General features: G+C 40.0%; 1 protein-coding gene across 1 annotated transcript in view; it reads left to right on the forward strand.

Annotated features, from left to right (window-relative positions):
* The window catches only part of CRB1 (crumbs cell polarity complex component 1), a gene marked incomplete at its 3' end in the record, with an annotated part of 110,729 nt that extends 85,373 nt beyond the window's left edge, over nucleotides 1-25,356 (forward strand). The window contains exon 12 of the mRNA XM_082483578.1: nucleotides 25,144-25,356. Coding sequence (XP_082339704.1) covers nucleotides 25,144-25,356 — 213 coding nt within the window. The remainder of the gene's footprint in view (nucleotides 1-25,143) is intronic.
* Between the last annotated feature and the right edge of the window lie 2,416 nt (nucleotides 25,357-27,772).

The following is a 27,772-nucleotide window of genomic DNA, read 5'->3' on the forward strand; positions in this document are numbered from 1 at the left end:
ACTGTCTGCAGTAAGGCTAATTTCACCATTACATCTTACAGATGGTCACTACCTTTGCATCATGTAACATGTTCATTGCTGTTTCTTTGGCAGTTTGGTCTCACACCTGTGAAATCGTGCATGACATTTTTGGATAATTAGATAATAGATTGGATTAGCAATTGGCAACATGCTGAGGACACTCTCACACCCATGTGAATTAGTGGCAATCCCGCACTGATATCGCTAATCCTTAACCTCTGCTCCAGTAGCCTGTACACCTCCGATATCCTATACTGAGATAAAACACAGCCATGTTAATGTTCATCATTATTCCTTTTTCAAGAAAGGTCCCATAAGTACATCCGAATTTAAAATCATAGATTTGTTGTTTGTTCAAAGACTTGTACCACTTTGAGTAAATCTATGTTATCCATCAATAGATATGAGTGTCATCAGACAAAAATACAGTTGGTGTTTTTTCTTCTCAGGAAGTGATCAAGGTAGTTGAGCTGAGTGGTCATCCATGGATTCTTTAAAGAATGAAAATAAGGGGCCTGAAAATTATGAATATCAGGAGATTTAGCAAAAAATGTAATAGCAAAATATCTGTGCTGTTGCCTTTGAGAGTGTAGACACAAGTGAAGTACATTGTTAAATACAAAACAATAGTGAAAAGTGGGGGGTTGTTTTTTTCTGAACAATTCTTTAAGTCAAGAACCATTTATGAACTCTGCAACCATTTCTTTGGGCAGTCATGTTCATATTATATTTGTATAGATTTTGTACTCCTCTTAGTCATTTAAACAGTGACCTTGAGCGATGATCCAAAAGAGTAAGTGTGTATAAGGTGGTGTTTTATTATTATGTAATGTGGCATGTAGCAGAGTTGTAGGAAAGACTAACTAAGATTATAAAGTGAAGTTTTATGACTCCAGAGAGAACACAGCTGGTCTTCTGCAGAAGTCCTTGAGCCCACTGATATTACAACTTCCCTAACTTCAAACCTGACCCTGTTTCTTCAGTCCTACCCCACTTGCTGTGGATTGTTCATGGAGAGCGAATCCCACCTTTAAGACTACAGTTACATTAAGACACCTTAAAATGTGTATATGTGAGATGTCAAGGTTCCTGTTTTGCCATGGCAGGATAAAGCAGAAGTCACTGCCTGGGAATCAAGCCTCTAATTTTAATTTCCCACCTTCGTAAGTCTTCCAAAGTCTGTTATTTCTCTGAATACCATTCAGCACATAATTGTGTCAACACTAGTGTCGTTAAAAAATCTACTCCTATTTTCAGGGGGGGAAAAAACAAACACATTTTTGCACATTTATGGAAAATACCATGATTCACCCATGTGCTATATCACATATTCCTGTCCCAAGCACCTGCCTTAGTATGAAAACTTAAGCACAATATATTTATTTATAAGAATTGTATTACACAAGGATTTCTTTGCTGTCTTTATCATACCAGAAAAGTGATTGGCGTAATTTTCTTCTTAATCTCTTATAAATAAATCTATAAATAAATAAATCACTCAGCTAAAAGTTCCTTTCCTCTTTGTAAGTAAACAATAAACGTAAGGTGGGAATGCATGTTCAAGCACTGGGGATGAAATTAATGTAGTAGCAGTGTCAGAACCAAAATTGTATTCTGTTGAGTGTAGGGCTTAGTTGTCTTACTTACTGGGAATCACATGTAATATTGTGAATCATAGAACACAGGTAAAAAGAACAAAACAAAACTGCAGTTTGGATTCTTTCTTTACATGAAACTACAGTTTTGGAAAATTTGGGTTTTTACTCCAGGTAAAGAAATGTGATCAAACTTAAAATTTCAGGGGAAAAGATTTTTTTTTTTTAATTAATATTTCTGTGTGAAACATTTGCTTAAACGTTGTGAAACATTTGTTTAAAATATCAAAGTAAAACAAAACAAAATGAAAACATTCACCTTGTTTTGAGTTAAAATGTCAATTTTCTTTTATAGGGGAAATTTGAAGTAATAAATAATGTATGATGCTGGAAATTTTATTCCAAACTGTAGTTTTCAGTTAAAAAAAACTGGCTAAAAATGTTACGTGGTTCAGTATTACTGAACTGAAAAGTTTAAACACCATCACAAATAATTTGAAATTAAAACTATCATATCATTTCAGAATGCTAACTAAAAGCAAAGAAATAAAAAATGTTGAGAGTTCTAATGAAAAACAATGATGCCATGAACCAAAGCTGTTCAAACCAAGTGGTTTTTTTTTAAATCAAAATTTAAAGAATCACAGTAATTTTAGCGGTTCTCTCACTGGGTTTAGTCCAGCTCCCACATAAGTAAATCAAACTGTTATGTGGTTTATAGAATATGAATACACTGTAATAAGCAAAAATTTCATCCTGAAATTAATGTTGAAGAAAGCTAGAAAGCGGTAGATGTAATAAGAGTAAGTCTGAAATACTATGGCTGTATGCATAATATGAAAAACAAAGTATATATTTGTATAGAGATTCCAAAACACTTTCTCTTCAATACTAGAAACTTGATATGAGTGTACATACAATATTAAATACAGATTTTATACGGATTTACAGGAAAATGCAAGTTATTCTTCTAGGATATATTAGCAGAGCATCTGTTCACTCTTTCTTTTTCTGAGTATACACCTGTAATTTAATTCTTTCCTTTCTCTAATGCCTTGTCATCATGAAACATCCCCCGACTTCAGAAACGCTGCTCCTTTCCTCTTTGTACTTCTGTATTCTCAACTACATTGTGCACATGTACATAACTCCTACCTTTATACAAAAAATAAACCTTCTGCCTTCGTCTTTCTATGTCTACTCCTCATTTTCTGCTGATGACTCTATTCATTTGCTCTGTGTGTGCCATGTTTTCTGAACATTCGCACTTTACGCCACACAAAAACTAAGGGTGTGTCTCCCCCGTGTCTTCTCCCGGAGTGCTGACAGTGCAGGGTCAGGCAGGTGCTTCCCAAGACAGCGGCTCAGCCTCTCGAACCGCCTCAGCTGCGATACTGCGCTACCCGTCAAGGGCGACCACCTCCGCTGGGTAGCTCTTGGTACCTTACGGAGCACAACTAAACAAACAAGCCCCCCGGACCAACAGTTCAGAGAGGAAGGGGTTTTATCCACATGGCTTGAAGTGACTCTCACTACTTGGTTCCTCCTTACGCACTGTCAATACTCACAAAACTGTCGAGCGTTACGAGGTCTCCGTTAGCATTTTGATGGAGCTACCGTAGGCCATAAGATGGACCTGTCCCACGCGCAGGTCTCCCAACACACCCGTGGAGAACAGACTTCATATTTTTAGTTTAAAAGGTTAAAAAATAAAGAAGCAGATGCCAGATTAATTAAAATAACTTTCTTGATTTTTTTTCTTTTTTTTTTAAAGAAATGCAGGTGTAGGCCACTTAAAGGCAAATGGCTAGAGAAGAAAACATGAAAATAGAGCTGGATGAATAAGGACACTCAGCGCAAGGGGTTTTGTAAATACATCCAATCATTAAGATTTTTTAGGATTAGAGAGGTTGAAAAGGCCATTATTCCTATTTAAGATTAAGATATAACAGCAAGAATTTCATACATCTCCAGTGTCGCAATTTCATTGTAAATCTTTTGATATTTGATTTTTATTTAGAACGCAAGCTCCCAGAAAAGTTCACACTTTTGTGAGAATCTCAGTATTCATTAAAAAAAAAAAAAGTAAAAAAAGAAAAGGAACATACCATTTTGGGTGTTGAAAAGAGCTCGGAAAACTGTCATCTCAATATGCTCAGAACTAGAGGAGGGATACCAGACAAGCAAATGAAAGAAACCAAACAAGCAAGGTCATGATTTTTGGAGATATGGCTTGCGATTCTGAATACTGATATTATCTGTAATGGGTCCCTTTATATTTTGATACTAAGATTCAAATATTTTTTCAGATGCCAGTGACTGTCATTCAGAAATATGGGCAATGGGAAGTAACAATGTTCATGCTTGAGGCAGAATCAAGATTTCTGAAAAGAGAAAGACAGCAGTGATGGAGGTACTAGAAGGAAGAGCAAAGGGATTTGCATCAGCTCTGGAACGAATGAAAGTCTATTCTTTAACGTGTTTGGCAAACACGAGAGACATTTCACTGGGGAAGTATACACAGAGAATGACAGTCACTTTATTGACCATAGCTCCTACTTCTGACCCATAAAAAACAGTCTCTGACTGACCCTCCTCTGCTGGCGCTCTAATGCAATTTTGGACTCTGCCAGCAGTATGCTATCACAATTTCAACGACAAAGAGCCCGCGCATTTGTCAATTGGAAAATATCTTTGATGTGGTGTGCTTATTTGAATTCTCTTACTCTCAGAACATTAAATTTTTGAGAAACTAGATCCAATACTCAATTTACTCAGTGCATGTGACGACAGTATGTTGGGAAAACTAAAAATAGGAAAAAATCTGCTTCAAACTTGCAGTGATGAAATCAGGTTTCATTCTTTCATTGCAAATATTTTTCCTGGCCTGACACCCTACAGTTCAGCCAAGGGGACACTTTACTTGTATATATTACCTTTAAGCACTCGAACTTACATTTTCATATCTTGAGTTAGGGATTCTCCCTAGAAATAAGGAAACTTTTTTTTGTAATGAAAAATTCTTCAACATTTCTACTTCAAGAACCACAAACCCTGGTTCTAAGAACTATAGCCTAAAAAAAAGCCACAAAAAAAAACCTCCAGCAAGCCTTCTTTCTGTATTACTTAGATTACTATTACCTGAAATAGATTTCCAGAGCGTAAAAAAAAAATGCAGAGTTTGGTTGTTCATCTTACTCGTGTTTCACGAGTGCCCTGAGGGCCCATTAGGCTCAGGAGCACATCCTGGTAGTGCTGTGTTCTGCTCGTGCCAGCAAAAGGCAGACGCGTTCCTGCACCGGCTGGCGAACAGCACTGTCTGTACTTTGAAATTGTTTCTCGAACATTATCATCAGCTGCACCTTTGGGACAGCACTTCCTCACAAAGCACACCCTCTCCTATTGTACACGTGAATATACATGAAACTTGAAAGTGGCGGTGGATTTCACGTCCCAGAATTAAAGTTCTGCTTAAGGTAGCTACTGCTATGTGCTCTGATGTGCACTGTTGTTGCTTTCATATCCTCTTCCAGCTGGTACCTTTCCATCCTCCTGGGCACAAGGACAAGCATCATGCACTGGAGGGTAGGATTCACATTTAATGTCATTAAAAATACACTGATAGGCATGTAAGATATGTTCAATATTGAATCTAAATTCAAGAAAACTCTCTCAGGCTTCCATGGGAGAGACACACAGAATTTTGATTGAATCTGCTCTACAGCGATTAGCTAATGTATTCATTAACTGCAAGGGTTATTAATATGAACGTAGCAAATGATATTAAAATTACGATAATTAATGCCTAGTGGTTCATGAATAATGCATTCCATAGCTATTTACATATTCATACTTACGAGGCTATTAATGGATAATTATCGTTTGACTAAAAGACGTGGACATCAGGAATGTAACAACTACACCGTTTTCCCCCAAACTCACTGTGGCTTTACCTGTCTTGCTCTTACATACCTCTATCTTGCCATTATGCACAGAAATATAAACAATATTTTATTTTCGAGACCTATGGAGCAACATAATGGCAAATACAGCCATACAGGTCAGTTTTCACACTGCACCAGTTCTGAGCCAGTACTCTCATCAGTTTGCGTCCTGAGGTTGCAAAACAATTTAGAAGAGTTTTAGGATATTATTTGAAGAGAAAAAAACAATGTTTCACCTCCTCTTTCCAGCAGAAAACTTCTCAAAAATTAGGAGGTGGGGTGCAAGAGCAGCATTAGCATTCTGCTTCTTCAAATGCAAAAGCAGAAACAAAAAATCCCAAAGAAAAAATTTACAGACATGTAAGGGAAAGCATTTGATGAAAGTTTGTTCTCTTTGTCATCAGTATAGACTTCTTCTTGTCCTGAATTTGCACTCTTTCCTACAGCAGATGGTTAGGGTACTTCCACACTGCAGAGTCCATTCGTTTGTGAAAGTAAGGTAGCAACACTGTCAACACCTTCATTCTGAACCAACAATTCTGCCCTAGATGGCTGGTATCTAAGCTCCACCACACAGACTTCAGCCTCCATGGAAGCAGATAAGTCGCTAGCCCTCCCAAGCTTGGGGGAGACTTTAAGAGCCATAGGAAGGCAAAAATGCAACACCGATTTTTTTGAAAATATTTTTCATATTCAAATATAATTATTTTAAGGCAATATAATAATTTTTGTTCCTAGCTTAAGCTTGGATGCCCAACGTTGACAAAACTAAGGCGATAAAATTCAGCCGCCAGCCTCAGGAGTGTGGTAAAATGAAAATGTAAAGCTGAGTATGCGAACTGAAACTGAGAAGTGCTATCACCCTGATTTTTAGACAAGCCACTCCCCTACTGCTCCTCCACAGCAACAGCTGAGGCGCTGTGGGTGCCCCAGGTCACTGAAAAGCCTATCCCGGCTGTCATAACCTGCAGAGAGTGAACAGAGGGTCTTGCGATACGTGGAGGTCAGCTCCAGCTTCCCCTCGTATGGTGTGGCTGAACAACCCATGACTCCAGGCAGCAAGATCTGGTCAAGCCATTGGGGAGCATCAGACTGATGTCTTAGTAAGTGAGCGCATTTGTAACTACTGACTTAAGCCTTCTCCAGTGCTCTTGCAGCCTGTTGATAAAGACTAATATGTACAGTAAAATGTTTCAAAATTAATACATTTTTCTGAAATTCCCCATCCTGCATAGCTAACTCCAGTGCGTTTGAGGTCCTTGCCTTGCAATAATGCAACCTCATGAAAATGGAGATATCTAAACCCACTCATTTACTTGCTCTAAAATCATACTGAAGCCAGCAGTACTTGAGGGCCAAAGGAGAGAGGACTGAAACCTCTGTTAAAAAACTGATACCTTATGCCTCCAGCACCCACCGTCAGCATAGCCAGGCCATGACACATTCCCGCTGGCTTGCTTTCCCAGGCTGGGAGCAAGCCATGGGTTAGACAAACTATCAACGAGCAGAAGCCAACTCCCACCTGTCAGCTCTCCTGGTGCTCCTAAGATCTAGACAGGGAGCAGACCACGGGAAGGAAATAGGCAGTCTGGTCTCTATAACCTACACTCTGTAAGGCTGTTGCTGGAAGCATGAAGGGCATTCCCCGGTACTTCTGATTTATTCTCTGTAGTACCTTACGTTGAGAAAACTCCCATCATGTCACCTGTTTGGAGAAAAGGACTGTACAGCACAGGTAAACTTATTACAGTCTGATGATAGGTTATTGAAATAATATTATTTCACCGACTGAAGTAAGGTTTTACTATTTTTATTAGCCTAGCAGAGTCAGCGCAACTGAGCAGGGAAGTTTGTTTTCACGTCATTCGCATGGTTGTAGATCACCCGTCATGGCAGAATTGTTACCGTTGATGGTAGGAGCCAGAGAGAGCCCAGCTTTATTCCTGTGCCAGGTCAAATGTGGGGTAAGAAGAAACATCTTTAGATTTGTAAAATGAGCAGCTCTGCTCTGGAAGTCATTGGAAATGTCACAATGCCATTTTTACAGTTGTTTTTCAGAGCAGAACAGCCCCTTAATATCCTTTGCTATTTTCTATTAGTCTGTATTCAAAACACGGGATTTAACCAAAACTTCTAAAAGGATACTGCAAGAAACACATTTAATATGTGTCATAACATAAGGTACAAAAACATTAGGATGCAAAGACAATAAGGTTATCTGATGTGTCTTAGTTGGGAAAAGACAAGAAAGCTCCTCACAAGGCCAGCATTACTGCACGCATCAGTGAAAAGCAGTTGAATATTTAATGTGCATGGTAAATATAAGCAGAAAAGGGAGCCCAGATGACATATGACAGCATAACACTCTGCAGTATAGGAATCAGCTCAAGTACGGTATTCACATAACACATTTAGTATTCAGGCTCACACATTTTGTCTGTACACCATCTTTTATGTTGCAATGGCATTGTTTTCCCTTTTCTCACCTTCTGATGTTTTCCCTGTAGACTCACATTCACATCACATGGGCATTTACTTCAGTCATTGCTCACTTTATATCGCATTCATGCACTCCATGCCTGCACTGTTCAAATACTAAATTTTTCTCGTATGGTTCATGAGACTTAATGTTCTTTTCTCTTTTATCTATTTTTTTCTATCTTCAAATAATGGAGCAGGCTTAGCAGTGAGGGAAGGTATTCTGAAAGTTGCTTTAGAACAATTAACTCATAAAGATAAAAATAATACTTTACTTCTACTTTTCTTTCTTTTTTTTTTTTTTTTTTGTAAGGGCAGAAATAAATACTTGTGTCTTCCAGTTATCTCTGTAGATAAAAAGTGCAACGCTGATCTCATCCTTGGAACTATCCAAACACGAACAAACATTTTGGTAATTCTGGTATTTTTGGCTCTTGCTATGATCTGATGCTGACACTTGGCATGTTTCCATTTACTTCGCTCCTTAAAATAGAATTTATAAGAAAATTATTTTGCTACAAGTATTGAAAGGTCTTTTGTTTGTATTTTTGTGTCTGTTTTCCACTGAAATGGAAATGAAGCTATGTTCAGTAGTAACATTTTTAAACTTTGTTTTTACAAAAATATGGATTTTTGTCTAGAAAATAGCAAAACGGCAGTGACACCCCAACAGTAGGCGTTAGTCATTTATGGGCTTCCACTTTCACATGGTAAGATGCTATTTATTTGCTGGACAACTTGGCCAAACACTGACTGAAATGAAACCATAAATCTGCTTTAATTCATAAATCCCAAACAGCTTAATTGACGAAAAGTTTCTGAAGAAAAGAAAATTCCAACCTCACTTATGAAAAGAAAAAGAAACTGGGCAGGAGTTAAGGGGTTTGTGATGGAAAAGATAACTTATACTGAGTGCATGGTGGCAGCAATCTCTTGGGGTTCGATGTTTGTCCTTTCACTAAAATTAACAGAACTGAAACATAAACACAAACCTTATGAGGAACGACTGAGGGATCTGGGGTTGTTTAGCCTGGAGAAGAGGAGGCTGAGGGGAGACCTTATCACCCTCTACAACTACCTGAAAGGAGGTTTTAGAGAGATGGGAGCTGACCTCTTCTCCCTGGCGACAAGTGATAGGACAAGAGGAAATGGGTTCAAGTTATGTCAGGGCAGGTTTAGATTGGATATTAGGAAGCATTTTTTCACTGAAAGGGTTATTAAACATTGGAATAAGCTGCCCAGAGAGGTGGTGGATTCACCATCCCTGGAGGTGTTTAAGAAAAGGGTAGATGAGCTGCTTAGGGACATGGTTTAGGAGTGGTGGTGTTTTTATCAGGGTAGGTTAATGGTTGGACTTGATGATCTTAAAGGTCCCTTCCAACCTCACTGATTCTATGATTCTATAAGCGTAAGGCTTTACATGGAATTTGTTGCCAGATGAGGGCCAAGGGGGCTTCAAAGGGAGCTCGTTCACCACCATTACAATTAGAAAGACCAAAAGTTACCTGCACCTTAGATATGTTTATAAACATATATTTAAAGGATGCCAGATAAAGCATAAATATGGAGATTTCCCAGGTACTACGGATTAAGCACTTCAGAAAATCTGCTCACATTTATTCAGGTGCCTGAATGGAAACCACGGTCCTCGATTCCAACCACTATTTTATTTAGACAGTGATAGTGTTATAGCTCCTTAATGGTATTGACATATTATGTCAACATAACATATATACCCCTTGTAGGGTAATGCCTTGGAAACTAAGCACATGCTTAAGTTTACTATCAAAGGTCCATGAAATTATGATGTTTCCAGATAAAACAAGGCTGGCGTGTTAATCTGCCTATGTATTTCTTGATGAACTCTGCTTGTAAAATGCAGTCTTGTGCAGAGTATTTTTTCAGTTCTTGTTATGAAATTCCCTTCCTAATAACGTCTGGAAAAAAAAATATTGTACACTTTACTAGGCTTATAGAATATTTTGCCACTAAAAAGCAGTAAAAAATTCCCGTTCCCGAGGATCTGAAAAATATTTTGGTTTCAAAAGATCAGGAACGTTTATCTGTTTTGATACAGAGAGCCACTTAAATGAGAGGCAGAGCTTGTTACAAAAATATCTGAGCTTTGTACCAAACTAACTGTGCAGCAAATAAGTCTTTAAATTTATTCAAACAATATTTGATAGAATAGATTATCCACTCTTCAAGAAGAATAAGAGCACTGAAATAAAAAGTGTGATAGTGCTGTAATTCAGTGGAAAGGACAGGAGAATCAGCAGCTTTACAAACCTTTAATTATTTGCGCGAGCAGATTTTGCACCACTGCAGACAACTTTGGTTGTTATTGGACCCTGTGAAATGCGAGGGTAGGGATTTTGGAGATTCTCAAGCACATAAATAGTTTGGGGTCTAATTTAGCCATTACTGAAATAAATGGAAATATTTCCATTTCTGTCTGGTGCAGCACTGGTAACACTCACACACTGCACTCTTCTTATTCCCCAAGGGACAGGACCCTCTGTTCCTTCTTCTCCAAGCAGTAATCATTCACGGGTGAAATTAAAGGTGCAGTTCCTTTCCTTATCATCCTGTGACAAGAATTTTTCTCCCCCGTTGACTTTTTGCCAGTTAACCGGGAAAAGGGCGTGTGGTCTGAACACGGTAAGCCTGCCTGACACCTGGGAACTGCTAATCCTGCAGCACACAAAAAAAAAAACCCAAATCTGTTCACAATTAAGATCAATGAGGAAATAGAGAGTAGGCACGGAGAGGGCCTGGCACCGTCACATCTTCAGCATGGCTAATTGTGGTTTGTATTCACGAACACCAAAGACTAATGTTTGTTCCTCTTATCTGGGTTTACTCCAATCCCTCAGTGAAATGGCAATGTAAGCATACATCTCCTCCACAGAGTTTATATAGTGATGTAACTGTTATCTTTTTTTATCCCAAAGCCTACCATTTTGTGAACTGATGCAGCATATTGTCTCATAGAAAATTCCATTTGGTCCTTTCTTATTTTATTGTTTCCTTTAATCAAACACAAAACTCTTTCAGGCCAAGAGAAAATTTTTAGTTTCTATACATATGAAAATGTAACGCATCCTTCACGGTAGACCTAAACCCACTAGGAAAAGATGGTGTCTTCTGTTACTTTCTAGAGGTTTGGAAGTTATTATCCCCATACAAACTTTTCCCTGTCCTTTCAATACGTGATATTGTCAGGGAACCTCAGTGGTTGCTGAGGATCTCCCCGGAGAAGCTAGAGCAGAGATGGGTCCCAAAGAAAACCTCAGTGCTGTCAGTGTTGCCCATCATTCTTGGAAGCGATCAAAAAAAGGTGGTTTTGGAGGAGATCCTGGAGGCACAAAGTGGTACTGAGGGAAATCGAATGACATATGTAGGAAAATTGTAAGTAAAATGGATTTGTAAAAATCATACAGATGGGAACAGTACTGAATACCTAGGCTGTATCTTAGGTCAGTAAGAATGACTTCATTATTTTAAGTGAATGCTTGTGGCACACCTGTAAGGTACAGAAGTTTTATTATCTTGTCCTTTACCAGGAACTGAACAGAGAGAGAGAGAGCACAATCTATCCCAGGATATTTTAACCATGACACTTACTAAAAATGAATAATTATGGTTATAACCCGCTGCTAAGCAAGTCTCCGAAATGGTGAAGTTCTCTAGGTGGAGTTTGCATGGAAGCGATATTTCCCTTCAGTACTCAGGTCCCCGCCTCCCCCAGAGGAGCACTCAGGCCTGACGCACAGGCTGGCCGGAGTGTAACTGGCCTAAAGCCAGAACCCCGAAACAACATATTTCACCTCGAGAAAGTTTTGAGTCAAAAACTCCTAGCTTGTGATCACTTTTTTCATCCTCTCCCAAAACCACCGATGAAAGAGGAAGTAGAAGTATTCTTCCAGAAGAAAACGCTGATTTATGACACTTCTGCAAAAGTTATACATAACTTGCTTGATTTCGTTGTTACCTTACTGATCTTGAAATAAGTATGAGATTGGGAATATTTTAAGGAAGCATGCAAGTCTCAATCAGAAGAGTTACTTGGAGCCATAAAGAAGCATCTTGGAAATCACAGACTGTCTTGTTAATTGAATTAAATAGCTTATTTGTGGTACAAAAAGTAAAGACAGCAAACAAGCAATGCATCAGGTCTGTTGGGCTTCAGAATGGGATTTTGGCAGAGGATGAACTATCTCCAAACATCGCAACACAACTGCAGCCAGGTGCTTTAACAACATGGGGCATCATTGTTTTGAGGCAGTTACAGGTAATGAGAGTGATGGAGCCAAATCCTTTCGATATCTGAGACTGTTTAAAATCAAAGCAAGACCCTCCAGCAGTCTTTGATCTGTAATAGTCCCCCAGGGCGCGGACTTGAGCCCTCAGGCACCAGCACAGTGGAGTGAGGATTGCGCTCAAGGGTATTTGCCTGAAAGGAGTGACCGACTGGCCAGCCTGGGAAAGAGCACCTGTCCTGGTGCTCAGACAATAAATAACAGGTCAGTTGATGTGGAAACAGGAGTTTAGACTAAGTTCAGACAGTAATCCCATAATAGGTAAATATGAAAAACTTATTACCAGCGTAGGTGCAATATTCTTGCAGTTTAAACAACAGACAAAAGAACTCTCGTACAGTAAAAACACCTGACTGCAACAAGGCTGCCATTACTTCCGAGCGTGTTAGAGTAAATCTCTCTAATCTGAAGTACAATGTATTTTCTGTTAGTTTTCTTTAGGTGGCAGTAAGGTAAAAGCATGGAGTAGAAATTTAAGAGAAATCTCTAATGCATTTTTAGAGACCTTTTTCTCATGTACTGTGCTGGCTATAACACAGAAAGAGACTTCATAAACCACTTGTATCTTCAGCAGATATCCAAAAAGCAATTATAAGAGTTGGCTTCATCCTCATCACATTCAGATGCAAACATCTTGAAAGCCAGCAATATTAATCCAATAACTAGATACTATATTAGATATGCAGTACTTGATCCAAGAATCCTTGAGGACAGAGGTAAAGTTCACAGGTAGAGACACACTCGTATTTTCCTATCAACAAGATAGAAGTACACTAGAAAAAAAAAGCCACAAGAAAAAATAACTCCCCCAAAAAATCAAAGGTCTAAATCAAGATTAAAACAGGGTTTTGAGGAGTAATTATTGACATAGACATTTATAGATTCTTTTCCATTCACATTTTTCATGTATGCAACTCTTCCAAAGTCTTTCCCGAAGCTAAGACATAATGATGTTCATTGTCTCTAACCAACTTTCGACTAGAAAAAAAAAGCCAGTAGGATAAAAACATACTCAAAATTTTTATCAAGGAATATAATTAGCTAAGTAACGCGACAGTGTCATGTAGCGTGCTAAGGCAAGTATTATGTAGCCAATAAAGGTCTATCTTATACTATTAATATTTACAGTTGGAAGCACGAGATGGCTGCAAGCGAAGTGCTGCACCCAACAAAGGCTAGCTGTTGACTTGATACCTTGTTGTCTGACAGTGTGAAACAGCCAAATAGCTACTTACTTCATCACCACTTGACAGCATAATATTAATGCTAGGTAGCAACACATGGCTGTTTTGCAGAAGCTTCGCACCAAATAGGGAGAAGACTCTCACGGAATGGTTTTGAGATTGTAGGCTTAGCTTACTCGCGCCGAAGTACAGATGGAAAGTGTCTGGCAATTACGGAATAAAGCAGGAATCATAACTCTGTCTCTGCTATACCCTATACTGCTGAACCACCTATTACACACCACTGGGAAGAGCAGTTTCTTATTCCCACAGAAAGTGGGAAGAGGCAAGATGGACAGTTTCAGCACAGGTTGCACCAGTCCTTACGGAGAATCAAGACCGGGGGGAGATAGACGACCCTGCCTCACGTTGTCACAGTCAGGGACCAGAGGCCACAGAAGGTGGCTGCATCTGTAAGTGACGCTAATATTTGATGGGTACTTAGTGCTGTTCTCAAAGATCTGATTACAGAAATAAAAAAACATCTACCACTAGCATCACTAATTAAGGAAGAGATCTTTAACTTCAACTGTCAAGTGCTGGACAGTGGAGTTTTGAGCAATGGGTTTTGGTGTGCCCCCAATTCAGACTGTGCAACTCCATTAAAGTTAATTGAAATCGATAACACAGAACACAGGTGAATCATGCCTGGTGAAAACAATGTGCATGGAAACATATTAGGGCGGAGCAACGACGTGCAGGTATTCACTTAGATGGGCTTTGTGCTTCCAGATTTCAAATACCTCAGCAAAATTTCTCTTTTTTTCCCCTCTTACTACAGAAAAAATTGGAATCTAGAATGAGAGAGAGAGAGAGAAAATATGTGCAAAATTCAGAAAATTGGAAGTTTGCCTTAGAAATGCTTTAGTTTCACCCTTGATATAGCTGTTGATAGCCTACATTATAATTTCGTGCCCTGTTCTCTTATCCAAACGCTCTCATTCCCATCAGCCTTATCTTGAATATTATAACATCATCCTCCACGTGCTGGTCTGCTCAACACCTGTGCAATCAATGAAGAAAGAAGTTTTGAAATTCATTCTTCTTTCTTATAATTTTAACTATTTCACTCTGTCTACTAAATCTCTCTTCATCTCTTTTTCCTCAGGAACTATCCTGCCCTCATCTTGAGCACTGTAGCATCTTTTCCTATTCTTCTCCTGCTTTTGGGTTTAACCTACTGACCCTCTCCCACCCACTTTACTCTCCCATGACAACAAGAGCAGGCACCACTGTGTGTTCTTCCAAATCCCTCTTCAGGAGTCATTTCTACTGTGGCAACTATCAGGATGCAATAAGCTCAACCCAGCTATATGCAGGGTAGTGACAGAAAGCTACTGTTTTCAGCGATAGTCTCCTGATATTAAATATCATCCATTCCTTCCCGCAAGACGCTTGCCTGATAAGGCTTCTATCCACCACCAAGATTTATTCATATGGAATCTGCTGTCTCAAAGCTGTAACGCAGTTATCCCCTATGGAGAAACACCACCTGATACACTGTGCTGTTATCCGTGTACAAATATAATTCTATATGGTACCCCAAAGCATTTCCCAAACTGGAAAGCGATGTTACATCCCAGAGACTGACACCTTTACTAAAACATTTGTCTAGTCTGCGATTTAGCAGCTATGGGACAAAATCCTCCTCGGCGTGGTTTGCCTGGATTTGCACCAGCTATAGATTTTCCCTCTTATCCTTTCAGATTGCAGCAGATGGTGAAGCTCCTACACAAGAGGCTGTCGATAGAATTTTAAAAGGCATCTCATAACAACACATTGGAGCTGCACATTTAATCTGTGCTGCACCACCAAGATGATCTTAAAAAGAGCTGGAGCACACTTACAAAATTAGCACTGGCAGTTGCTGCAGAAACGCTATCAAGGAGTCTTCTCAAAGCCCACAGCTTAATGAGAGCTTACCTCCCAAACTGCCAGCCAAATCACTTCGCTGTGTATAACCAACACGCTGCTGTCTAAGAGAAAAGACGTTTAATACTCTGTCCTGGGAGATACCCATCCAGCAAAATATCTGATGGAGATTTTAAAGGGCTACTTATGTGCTTCTGGCTTTTTTGGGTCCGTGGCTGAGCTCACGTAAAGTGCAGTGGCCAAAACCAGAAATATTATTTCTTCTGCCTAAGCCAGACCATCCCAGGCCTGCTAAATATCCCTGTTTTCATAGCTAGACCACTTCCATTAAACAATTAATACAAGTCAGGCATCAATATTGCAAGTAGTTAAAGAAATTATAGTTACTGTATGTAGCCTGTTCTTTAAAGATTAATCCCTAAAAGTGAGCTTCCGAGTTTGAAAAGCTACTGAGCTGAAAGGTTAATATTGTAAATAGAAGGCCACCCGAGCGAACATTACGGCAAGCACTAGCACTGAGGAGGGGGCAAATTGTTTTGATTTAAAACCAGCACTCTTTCCAAGTGATCCAGGAATGGTCCTGCAGCCTAACGTGGGGCGGAGGAGGTGTGTGTATCGCCGATCTGACTGGAAGATCAAGACTCATGTGAATAACAGCCTTGTGTAACCGAGGTCTGCTTTACAATTCAGTTGCAACATTTTAGAGCGCTCCATCTCCAGTCTCCAATTTCTTGCTCCGCTATAATTAGAACAAACTTCCTCGTTAACTTCTGTAGTGTCACAACAGTGTGACTTCACGTGTCAGGAGGGAGGCTGTCAGAACTTCTTAACGAGGCACTTTCCCTGCAAGCCCAGCTGAATCCTGGACTTCAGTCATCTCTGTCATCTTCATTTTCTCACAGGACACCAGAGATGTAATTCTTCCTTGATAGTAAAGATTACATTTCTCTGATCTCTTGACACTGGTCAAGCCAGATGATCAATTTACCATTATAGCTGCTAACACTAATTCTCTCTACATTCCGGCTTTGATTTCAAGAACTTTCACACAACTAAAAGTTGATGTTTTCCAGGAAGGAATTCAGTAAAACTGTTAAATTTCAACTAGGACAAACTATTCAAACTACATTTTATTAAAAAAAAAGTGTACCAGATAGAGGTGGTAGTGAATATAATTTCTACAGAGACATCTTAAGAAAATATTCAGACAATAACATCTGCCAGAAAAATAAAGAAATAAAAAAAAAAAGATTACTTACAAACATTTTCTTCAAGGTGAGCTGCCTATATATATTATACCATGGGTCTTCTGCATACATCAGAAGTAGTCACCTAAGTTCAGCAATGTCCACGTACGGGACTCGGAGTCTCATTCAGGCCCTCCAGCAATGGGACCGTCTTTTCCTGCAGACATCAGGAAAACAACTTGGAGGCTGATGGCAGAAACAGCAACGGCAACGATGAAAATTCAAAATTATCTGCAACTCTACATGTAGTATAGATAGGTTTTCAGAGGACTACAGAGATAGTCAGGGATGACAAGATAGCCTCCTCCCTGTGGACACGGTGTCAGAGGGAGAAGTTCCCAAGATGCGGAGAGAAAAGCAGTCATAGAATCATAGAATTGTCTAGGTTGGAAGAGACCCTTGGGATCATCGAGTCCAACCATCTACCCTACTCTACAAAGTTCTCCCCTACACCATATCCCAACACCACATCTAAACGTCTCTTAAACACATCCAGGGATGGTGACTCAACCACCTCCCTGGGCAGTCTATTCCAATGCCCGACCACTCTTTCTGTGAAAAATTCTTTCCTAAAGTCACACCTACCCTGGTGTGTTACCTGGCATACAAAAGGCAAAGGTACCTGTGACCAGCACCACAGCGGACATGTGGCAACTACAGGCTAGCCTGAACTGGAGCTATGGGCTGGCTGATTGCAGGGGAAACCAGTCACATCTTCAGGGCATGGTGATCTTCATCGGGGATTAAAGGCTCCAAGTCTGAATCTGGTCCTCCAACAATCTGGTCTTGTTCTTATTTGTTAAGGAAACAAAACTAGACAGAAACCCTGCAGCTGTCTTTCTAGGTCTGTTTTGTGTTTTTTTTTTTCTCTTACTTTCTGCTTCTCAATTTCAGAGAATTCAAACACTTTTCTTACTAGATAATCCTGAAACTTCTGAGGCACAAGGTTTGAAGCACAGCAAATATCGGTCCTTTCAGGAATGACTTCCTTCGCACACAGAGGCAAGAAGAATGCCTATGCAATGTGACTGCTGTAGAAAATGCACTTTTGAAGCCCACAACATAAAGTGAAGAGTTGTGAGGTGTGCAGAAGGCAAAGGAGTTGGTGGCTTCACTGGTGATGAACAGTAGAAAATCAGCTAAGGTGCACCGCAGACACTAAGTGCTGCCTCGTTTGCCACCACTGGTACCAACGTAGAAAGGCATAAAACATTCAAGTACCAGAATGATGACTGTGTACAGGCACACTCAACATAGATGAGCACCTACATGGACAACAGCATGAAGTAGGAAACCAGGACAAAGCATAAAGAGGATAAAGCAGTTAAAGGAAATAGATGATGCATATAGAATCTTAAAAATAGTTTGCACTTTCCAATGGCCTGTGCAATGTTTGGCTCAGCTGGACATGAATCACAGAATGGTCAGGGTTGGAAAGGACCTCTGGAGATCTAGTCCAACCCTCCAGCCAGAGCAGGGTCACCTACAGCAAGTGGCACAGGACAGCATCCAGGCGGGTTTAGAATGTCTCCATAGTTGGAGACTCCACAACCTCTCTGGGCAGCCTGTTCCAGTGCTCTGTCACCCTCAAAGTAAAGAAGTTCCTCCTCATGTTAAGATGGAACTTCCTATGTTCAATTTTGTGCCTGTTACCTCTTGTCCTGTCACTGGGCACCACTGAAAAAAGGACTGTTCCCATACCCCTGGCACCCTCCCTTTAAGTATTTAGAAGCATTGATAAGATCCCCCCTCAGTCTTTTTTACTCTAGACTGAAAAGACCCAAGCCCCTCAGTCTTTCCTCATAAGAGAGATGCTCCAGTCCCCTAATAATCTGGACTGGACCCTCTTCAGCAGATCCCTGTCCTTCTAGAACTGGGGAGCCCAGAACTGCACACAGTACTCCAGATGCGGCCTCACCAGGGAAGAGTAGAGGGGGAGGATGACCTCCCTCGACCTGCTGGCCACACTCTTCTTGATGCACTTCAGGATGCCATTGGCCTTCTTGGCCGCCAGGGCACATTGCTGGCTCATGGTCATCCTGTTGTCCACCAGGACTCCCAGGTCCCTCTCTGCAGAGCTGCTCTCCAGGAGGTCAGCCCCCAACCTGTACTGCTGCATGGGATTATTCCTCCCCAGGTGCAGTACCCTACACTTACCCTTGTTGAATTTCATAAGGTTTCTCTCTGCCCAACTCTTCAGCTTGCCCAGGTCACACTGTATGGTGGCACAGCCTTCTGGCGTGTCAGCCACTCCTCCCAGTTTTGTGTCATCAGCAAACTTGCTGATGGTACACTCTCTCCCTTCATCCAGGTCATTGATGAATATATGGAACAGGACTGGAACCAGTACTGACCCCTGAGGGACACCTCTCATTACTGACCTCCATCTAGACTCTGCACCACTAATCACAACCCTCTGAGCTCTGTTTGTCAGCCACTGTTCAATCCACTGCACTGTCCATTCATCTAACCCACACTTCCTAAGCTTGCCTGCGAGGATGATGTGGGAGACAGTGTCGAAAGCCTTGCTGAAGTCAAGGTAGACAACAACCATGGCCCATCCCCTCATCCACCCATCTGCTCTCTTTAAACGAGTCCAAAATGAATTGTTGGTTCAACTCAGCAGCCCAACGTCTAGGTCATCACAGCTCTTGGGACCTGGTGCCTGGTGTTTAGCACGAACAGAGTAGCTACTTTTTGCAGATGATGCGAGGGAAAACAATAGGTGCTTTCTTGTGAAGGTGGAAAAAGGAAATCACAAACAAAGGAACTTCATGTGCCGCTCATTTAAGGTACTTTTATTGGAATAAAGTAAATCTATAGATTTATGGCCACTTTACTGCTGTTGAAAATAAACTGTAGTCCCACAAGCTGGGGTTATCAATGCATCTCATAGTAACAGATTTCTGTATGACTCACTAGATTTCTTCTTGATCTACTGGGATTCTTATTTGAATTCAACATTTAGCAGAGAAAAAATCTGATAAGATGGTTGTAAATCCTCAATGAAATAAACTCAGCATATCTATGGGTTTTTTAATCAAGTTAATGGCTTTTCTTCGGCTGCTCATTATTATCCCAGTATGCCCCCAAATCTTTCAAAGTTATTCTCACATGGATTGGGACCATTCAAGCCAATCATCCCTCATTACTATAGCAAATGGTTTTGATTTGGGGGCAGTAAATCTGGATAGCATGGATCAGAAGTTCTTACCGTGAATGAAGTGATAACCTTGTGAGTGGTGTCAGGACTCAGGATCCGGAGACTTTGCTGGCGAAAGCTCCAGTGCACATGAGCAGCTGCAGAATTCCCAGAAAGCCCCACACATTGCAGAGAAAGGAATTCTCCGGGGTTTGGCGATCCCTGTGTTTTAAAACTTCTGTTGATGTCTCTGTCTTGTGAAGCATCCAGAATCAGGCACGTTTCCATGAATGAAGGTTTAATGAAGGTTAATTAATTCTTAATGCTCAGCATCAGAGGTGTGCTTCTGCTTTCAGAGCACGTTATGCCTTTCACATCCCAAAGACACATACCCTTCATCCAAGCCACACTTCCCACGCAAAGTTCATACCCGGGCAGCAGCATCCTTAGGAAGCTCATGCTACTTCTCTCATACCCACAGCGATTTCTCCGCTGGTACCTCAGATAGCTCTTCTCGCTCCCTGATCTGGCTCAGCCCTTGGTGTCTGTGGCCATAATTCTCATCCCCCGTATCAACATAAAGCAGGATTAGATCAACTAAGTCATGCTGATGTAAAACACGCAAGAGGAAGAGGCCCTGTGTATTTTGCTGTCTCCTTTGTGCCATTCCACTTGCCTTTGACATTTGGCACACGTGGAAACGTTCATATATAGCAAATCCTTAATGTTCCCCTCTTATAAAATAACTGTTTGGAAGATGGCTTGTTTAAAGATAAACATACATGTACTGGATTAATAAATGCTACTGAGCTTTGACTTGTGAACTGGACCCTCCTTATCCAAACTGTTCATCTACAAAGCAAATCAAGGAACTAAAGCCGAACAATCAATCTATTTCAATAACCAAATGAAAAGCAAAATGCAGCCCTACAATGAAGTTTCACTCTATCCGATGATTTTTTTTTCTAATCTAAATATTTTAAATCATTTTTATTTAATAATTTAAAAAAGCTAAAAAAGTAATCAGCTTTGAAATGAAACCACCAGTGAAAGCCAGAAGACTTTTACAAAATGACAAAAAAAGATTTTTTTTTCTGGATTTTCTCCTGTCTTTGCAGGTGAAGTTATTCACTACACAAAAACGAAATTCAAGAATATTTTCTTTTTCTTCCTTTAAATTTTGCTAAAATAAAGTCGTCTTGCACCCACTGACATCCAAAGACATACAAATAGAACACACTACATAAAATACCTTAGTGAGAAGCAGATTGCCTTCTAGTGTTAGCAGACTTCGTTTTCTTGGTATTACCATGGCACATGACATCATCTTGCCATAAGCACTTATTACCATTAAGGATACAGCTGTTACCGACAGCTACTGTATATTAGGGGCAGGGGAAGCCTTGCAAATCTTCTTTCACGGACTACCTTTCAAACAGGCTCATAAGACAATTCAGGTTGGAAGAGCCCTCAGGAGGTCTCCCAGCCAACCTCCTGCTCAAAGTGTAAGAAGAATCTCTAAGGTATTGCAGAGTCAGTGAAGTAACCCTCCTCCTGTTACCCTACGTATATTTAGTTATTCATAAGCAGTGCTGAAGTTACATTCAGAAATAGCTGTGATCACCATGTGGCATTTATTAGCAAGAATTATTTCTGAAAGTCTCTCAAAAGCGTATGGCGGTCTCCTAGGCTTCCCTGACAACAAAAGCTTTTAGCAAAAAAAAAAAATCAGTAATGTGTTTCTCTTCATAAATTTGAAGCTGTCCTGTGCCTTTTTCTGTTTGTGCTGAGACAAAATGAACTTTTCCTCACTTTGTCCTCTCCTTTCCAGAGCTTTCCCCTTCCTCTTTTGAAGCTCTAAGCCACAGAAAACCCCTTGCGTGGGACTCTGCCACGGCTTTGTGATAAGCACACCAAAAAAAAAAAAAAATGTATATTCATGGCACGTGGCCATCCCCCAAGCAGTCAATTCAATACCCAGATCTTAACAAGCTAACGTGGGGAAGAGAATAGCAGCCTGTGTGATATGAAGCTGAAAAGCAATGGTGTAGTGTGGTGGTCTAACCAAGGAGACACGAGCTGAGCACTGCTCACCACCCAGCGCTTTAGGACTCCCTCGCACTCGCATCCGCAAGTGATTCGCTACGTGGCTGTGAACACGCAGATAAGCAGCTACACGCGTGACCAGTCCCACGGTGGTCAGAGGGGCTCTGCTCTTTGAAACATCGGAAAGGTTCATACCCTAGATCCATCTGTGGTAAAAGCAACAGGCAAGGACTTACCGGAAGAGCCTGAAGCACTGATATGGGATCTTTACGTTCAAACTGCTTTTTTAAAGTCCACTCCCTATCATTATGCAAAATACACAGTAGGATCAGTAACAGAAAACCTCTTTTTTTGCTGTCTCAGCCACGCTATGTTCCTAAGAATGCTGCTCAGACCTTTTTCTTTTTGGGATCACCAAATACCGTGATGAACAAAGTCTGAGATGGCGAGGGATGGCACTCTCAGATATTTTTTTCCAGATCAGCCGGTTGATTTTTTAAGTTAATTTAACTGTTAAGCCATTAATTACTAAAGAAGCAGTTGATTTTGATGGGACCAGACTGCAGAACCTTCTGGCAACTCTTGTTATCAGTTCAGTGCCACTGCTAAGGGGGGGCTACCTATATTGTAAACTTGGGCAGTGATCTGTGGGCTGATAAACCAGTGGACAGCACTTGAACGGTACAGGGGTTTTTTGGAACAATAGAATCCACACAAAAAGATGACATAAAAGCTGTTTTTTCATATTTAGAAATTAGAAGCAATATAAACACAGAAATAAAGTTACGTATCCGATCATGGTAATAACGCCAGCTCTCTAGATTTTTATCGGTGGGGTAAGTTTTTTTACATACTGGCTCAAGAGAAAGTGTTTTGTCCAACACAGATATAGGCAGTATGGGCAATTTTCAGTAGTTTTTTCAAGTTCAAGTCACTGGTTGACCGAACTAAATCCAATGAATGAATAACTGTTATTAAACTAAAACAAGAACTGGAACAAAACATGTAGTGGGTTGCTATAGCGTGCTATGGGAAAGGTTTCTGCAGTAAGTAACTATTGTAGAAAAAAAAAAAAAAAAAGCCCTGTTATGATGATTTTAACTTGAGAATGAGGTTTAGATATATGACTGTGTTTTAGCAAGTTACAGGTTTGTTTTCTCCCCAACTCCTTCGCATAAAATTTTTCTTTAAAAAAGAATATTAATTTAAGGGATATCATAAATGAAAATGTCTCTATAGATACAGACAAACTTACAACAGGAATGGAGAGAGTGTGGACTGCAAAATAGGAGAATAAGTTCAGAAATTCCACATACCAGAGACCAGGCAATACTATCCATTTGCCCGTGGTAGTGAATTTCTTTCACAAATGTCCTGTTCAACCCTAGGATCAGAGTTAACTTAGACTATCTTGGTCCTCAGTTTCCCAGAGCAGACAATGAAAATAAAAATTCCATTAAAAATTTGCAGCCTCTCTGAGACAAGGGGAACAAGGATCATATAGTCTAACACAGTACAGAGAAAAACTAAGATCTCAAATATATCCGTATCACCGTCTGAAGATGAAATGACCTTCCCAATCCAATACGATTTAATAGACCAACACATTTCATGCCACCTTGTTTTAGGGTTGGAGTCATGCGGTCTGTCACCTGCACTAGATTATTTCTATTGGAAAAAAATGCATTTAAAATCATAGGAACCATATATTTAGCCATCAAGGACAGAGGAAAATATCCTAGCTGGTCATGCATCCCCTAGAGAGAATCCCTGAGCCAAACTTGCTTTTATTATTATAGTAGGAACTTTACATCAGCGTGGAGGTGGAGAGAGAAAAAAAAGAGAAAGGATTGTTTTAACATTTTCCCTCTGGCATTGTCGTTCTTCTGCAAAGTCATCTGAGTAGCGCGAGTCCAAGCAACGTACGCACAGCAATAGCATCCACTTACAGTACATCCATCGCTGAATGCGAAATTGTCGTCACTCTCAGAACTGTAATTGCAGTTCCTTAGAAATGAGGAGTAAGGGAGGTCACTAAAATATCCTGTAACATGCAGTATTTAACTGGGAAATGGGCTTTGACCTGCTGTTTTCCATTTCTAAATATTTTGGGATTTGAAAGTTCAGCCTCAAGCACACATTCATCTATAGCAGTTCAGCTGTCTTTCATAATACAAATCAAAAGATGATGGATGGCAGAATCTGCCCAGAAGTTCAATTCCTGCTGGGGTCATTCTGTCCACAGTGACCACTTTTCCACACTAAGCACATCACTTCATTGGCTTACCTCACCATAAGCATTTTTTTTTTTTTTTACACATGAAAGCACATAGGTAGATGTGTATAAAACATTCGTCTACTAACTATCAAATTTCTCTGGCAGATTTGTTTATGTGCACTGTGCCTTCTGACATTATCACATTTCCCACTGCCACGTGAAAACAGAAAAAAAAAAAATAAAATCAGAGCATCCTTACGTTCATCCTGTACTGCTCTGCTTGTGTTTCTGCAGATGAAGCTACAAAGGCTGTATGTAGAAGAGCTGGATGAATATTTTAAAACAGATTTGTGAAAATATACTGATTAATTTCTCACTGAATAAATTTCAGTTGCACTCTTGTGCAGCCTCTATACAGTTATTTCATGCAAACATGCCAGTAGAAAAGTTTACTGGCAGGAATGTCTGTAGAAATAGTACATTTTACAAAAATATTTACAGTAACAAAATTTTCCAAATATAAGTACAAGTATTCACATAAACTTGACTCCTTCAGCAAGAGAAACATAAATGTGACTGAATATGCACGCAGTCAAAATAGCTTATGTTTAACTTGCAGTAGCAAAGACTGGCAATAACGTGTGCACAACCAAACTGGGGATAATGAATTATTATTAAACTGATTAAACAAATAATTTCTGAGTTACTGCTATCGTCCACAGACGTGTTAGCTCACAGGTTCTTTTCAAACAGAATAGGAAGCTGTCAGGTGAAATGGCGCATTACATGAAATTCATCCAGCTCTGCCTTGTATATTAAATATCCAACACTCCGTCTGTAATTTCCTGAAGAGTTGAAAAAACAAAATCTGGAGGGGATAATGTACTTCGCTACCAATAAATGGTGCTTCAGCAGTAGCTTGTCTATGCAAAGCCCTATCCATAGAATGATTTTTGTTTTCCTTCCATGGTAGCTCAAGTGTGTCTCAGTATTCTCTTGACATAAATAATATTGCCATTATTTCAATCCTTCCAGTTGACAACTGACTTGATCTCGAACATATTCACCTCCATTGGCTCAGTAACGCTGGCCTTGTTATTGATCCTCTTGGCAGTTGTGGTCTCAGTCATCGCTGCCAATAAACGGGCGACTCAAGGGACCTACAGCCCCAGCCGACAGGAGAAGGAGGGATCCCGGGTGGAGATGTGGAATATGGTGCAGCCACCACCGATGGAAAGACTGATTTAGAAGAAAGCGCTCCTCCATCCTGGAAGATAGCTGAAAGGGGACAGTGTACATATGTTCGATATGTTAATTGCCATTCTGATTCCAGGAATACTCACTATGAAGATTACAATGACTTTGGGCTTTCAATATTTTGAATATTTTCCTTTTAAGTTAAATAACATTAAAATTCTCTTAGCATTTAAGTGAACCAATGCCATTTATCATTGTTTCGGACCAACCTATCCAAGGACAATTTTTATTTGCACTGGGAACTCCAGCCTTGGTAATCAGCAGTAGGCATTACAGACAGTAACGGCTCCTGGGATACAGGGAAGTGTCTGTCTGGGATGCAATATGAATAACAGTGTCTCGTTTGTGCTTCCCTTTAACTGCCTTGCAATCACTGCGGCAGAAGACGATGCAGACAAATCAAATAAGCCTGTACGGTAAAGACATTATAATTCTGTTATCAAAGGGTTTAGTACTAGAGCTGTGTCTCAGCATCTCGACTTTCATCTGTTAATCAGGGATTAAAAGGAAGCTGTGCGAAAACTCGCCAAAATAAACGCTTCAAATTTAATTGGTTTTCTTTCCTCCAGTTCTCTCATTTTACTCGCTGCCCTTCCAACTTCTACTGAAAAGAATTTCAGTTTCCGCAAAAGCACATATATCCCTGAGTATAAAAGACCGTGTCCTAAAATTTCCAGTGGGCACAATCTGACCTCTTAGGAGACGTGGAATCAAAACATCTTAAGCAAATTTTACACATCCACATTAGTGTCATTTTCTCATTACAATACTACCTGATGGTCCTTTTTATGAAACTCTTGCTTTTAACCTTGCTAACGTGCATTGGCTGCCAAAAATCGTGCACAAAAACGTTCCCAAAGCTCATGGAAAATACCAGGAAAGAGGCAGAAAAGGCCTACGGGTAAAGCACTGGCTTGGAAATAACGAAAAAACATCTCAACTCTGACAACAGGGCTGGTGCTTCTCCTGGACTTGAGACTTCTCGTATGATCATGGGCAAATAATTTTTTGTGCCTCAATTTTCATCTTTTAAAACAGGGATAATCCCATTTAACTGTCTTGTAATCCTCAGCAACAAAAGGGTTGCAGCCATTTGTTGAAAAAGAAACACGCGTATAAAATGTAAGAGAATAACGAGAAAAGTTCGGAAGAAATTTTGTAATGAAATAGTTATTTGAAAATCTTCAAGAGATTTAGTGATCATTCTCGTAGTAGGAAAGGATGTGCCAAAAATAACAGCCAGGGTTTATTTGAACTGTAGAGGCAAATTTTAGCAGTCACTCATCCAGTTAATTTTCACACGTAGTCAAGAAATTAAAGCATAAGCATTGCTCCCACACAAACCGAACCCACAATAAAGAGGCAACAGAGTGGAAAGTTCATTACGGCATTTCTTTATTCCTACAGTTCAGTTTATATGTTCGCGCAGTTGTGAAACATCCCAGATATATGCATCAAACCCCAGACTGTTATTCCAGGAGTTGCATAATAGATCACACACACTGACTGCCCAAGAGTTTAACTCATCTTTTTAATTAATGATCGATTCGTCATTCATTTTGAATGAAGCCCTTAAGGGATTACTGAAGATCAATGTCACTCACATTTATTTTTGTATGAGATGATTAGCAGTAACTATGATAGTAAGCACATTCTGGATATTTTGCAGTCCTCACCAATATCTTTCAAAACAAGGCACTACAGAAAATGCGAGCGGATGGTAGGATTCAAGCCGAGTTAAAAGAGCAGAATGTAGTCACAGCAAAAATGCACATTTTATTTTAGCCCAATTTACAGCTTTACTACTGAAGCTTATTATTTTGAATGCGATCGTTGCTGTACAGATGCAGTTTAAATTCAGAGAGTTCAAACATGTGACTAAAGAAAGAATGGAAAAACAAGTTACCAAATCTATGATATTTGAGCTAAGATAGATAAGAGATAGCAGAGATTCAGGGAAGATCTTTTTGAGTTATGGCATTATGTAATAACAGATGCAATGGGTTTTAATTGAAACACTTGGTTTAGCCCAGCAGTTGCCCTGTGAGACACTGCTAATGCCTAATAAAAAATACTATAAAGTTTGCTAGGCATGATCATTTTTAGAAAGATAAATAAATATTTGCAAAGAGAAGAAATTGACTCGAAGAGCATACGCTTTGAGATAGATACCGCTCAGCAAACGAGAGAGCAAAAAGCAGTGAGTGAGGATGAGAGAGCCCCAATGAAGCAGGAGTGATTTGGGCAGATTCTTACCCGCGTTGCTCTAGCCTCTACCCCAAAAAAGCTGCAACAGAGCCAAAGATAAGTCCACTTTCTGGACAAAGATGGCAAGGTTGGCAAAGACACAGGAGCCTGCGCGAACAAGAGGGCAAGCAATAAGTAAGCAGTCGAGAAGTTCTGTAGG

Source organism: Vanellus vanellus (assembly GCF_965231255.1).
Source record: "Vanellus vanellus genome assembly, chromosome: 5".
Lineage (NCBI taxonomy): Eukaryota > Metazoa > Chordata > Aves > Charadriiformes > Charadriidae > Vanellus > Vanellus vanellus.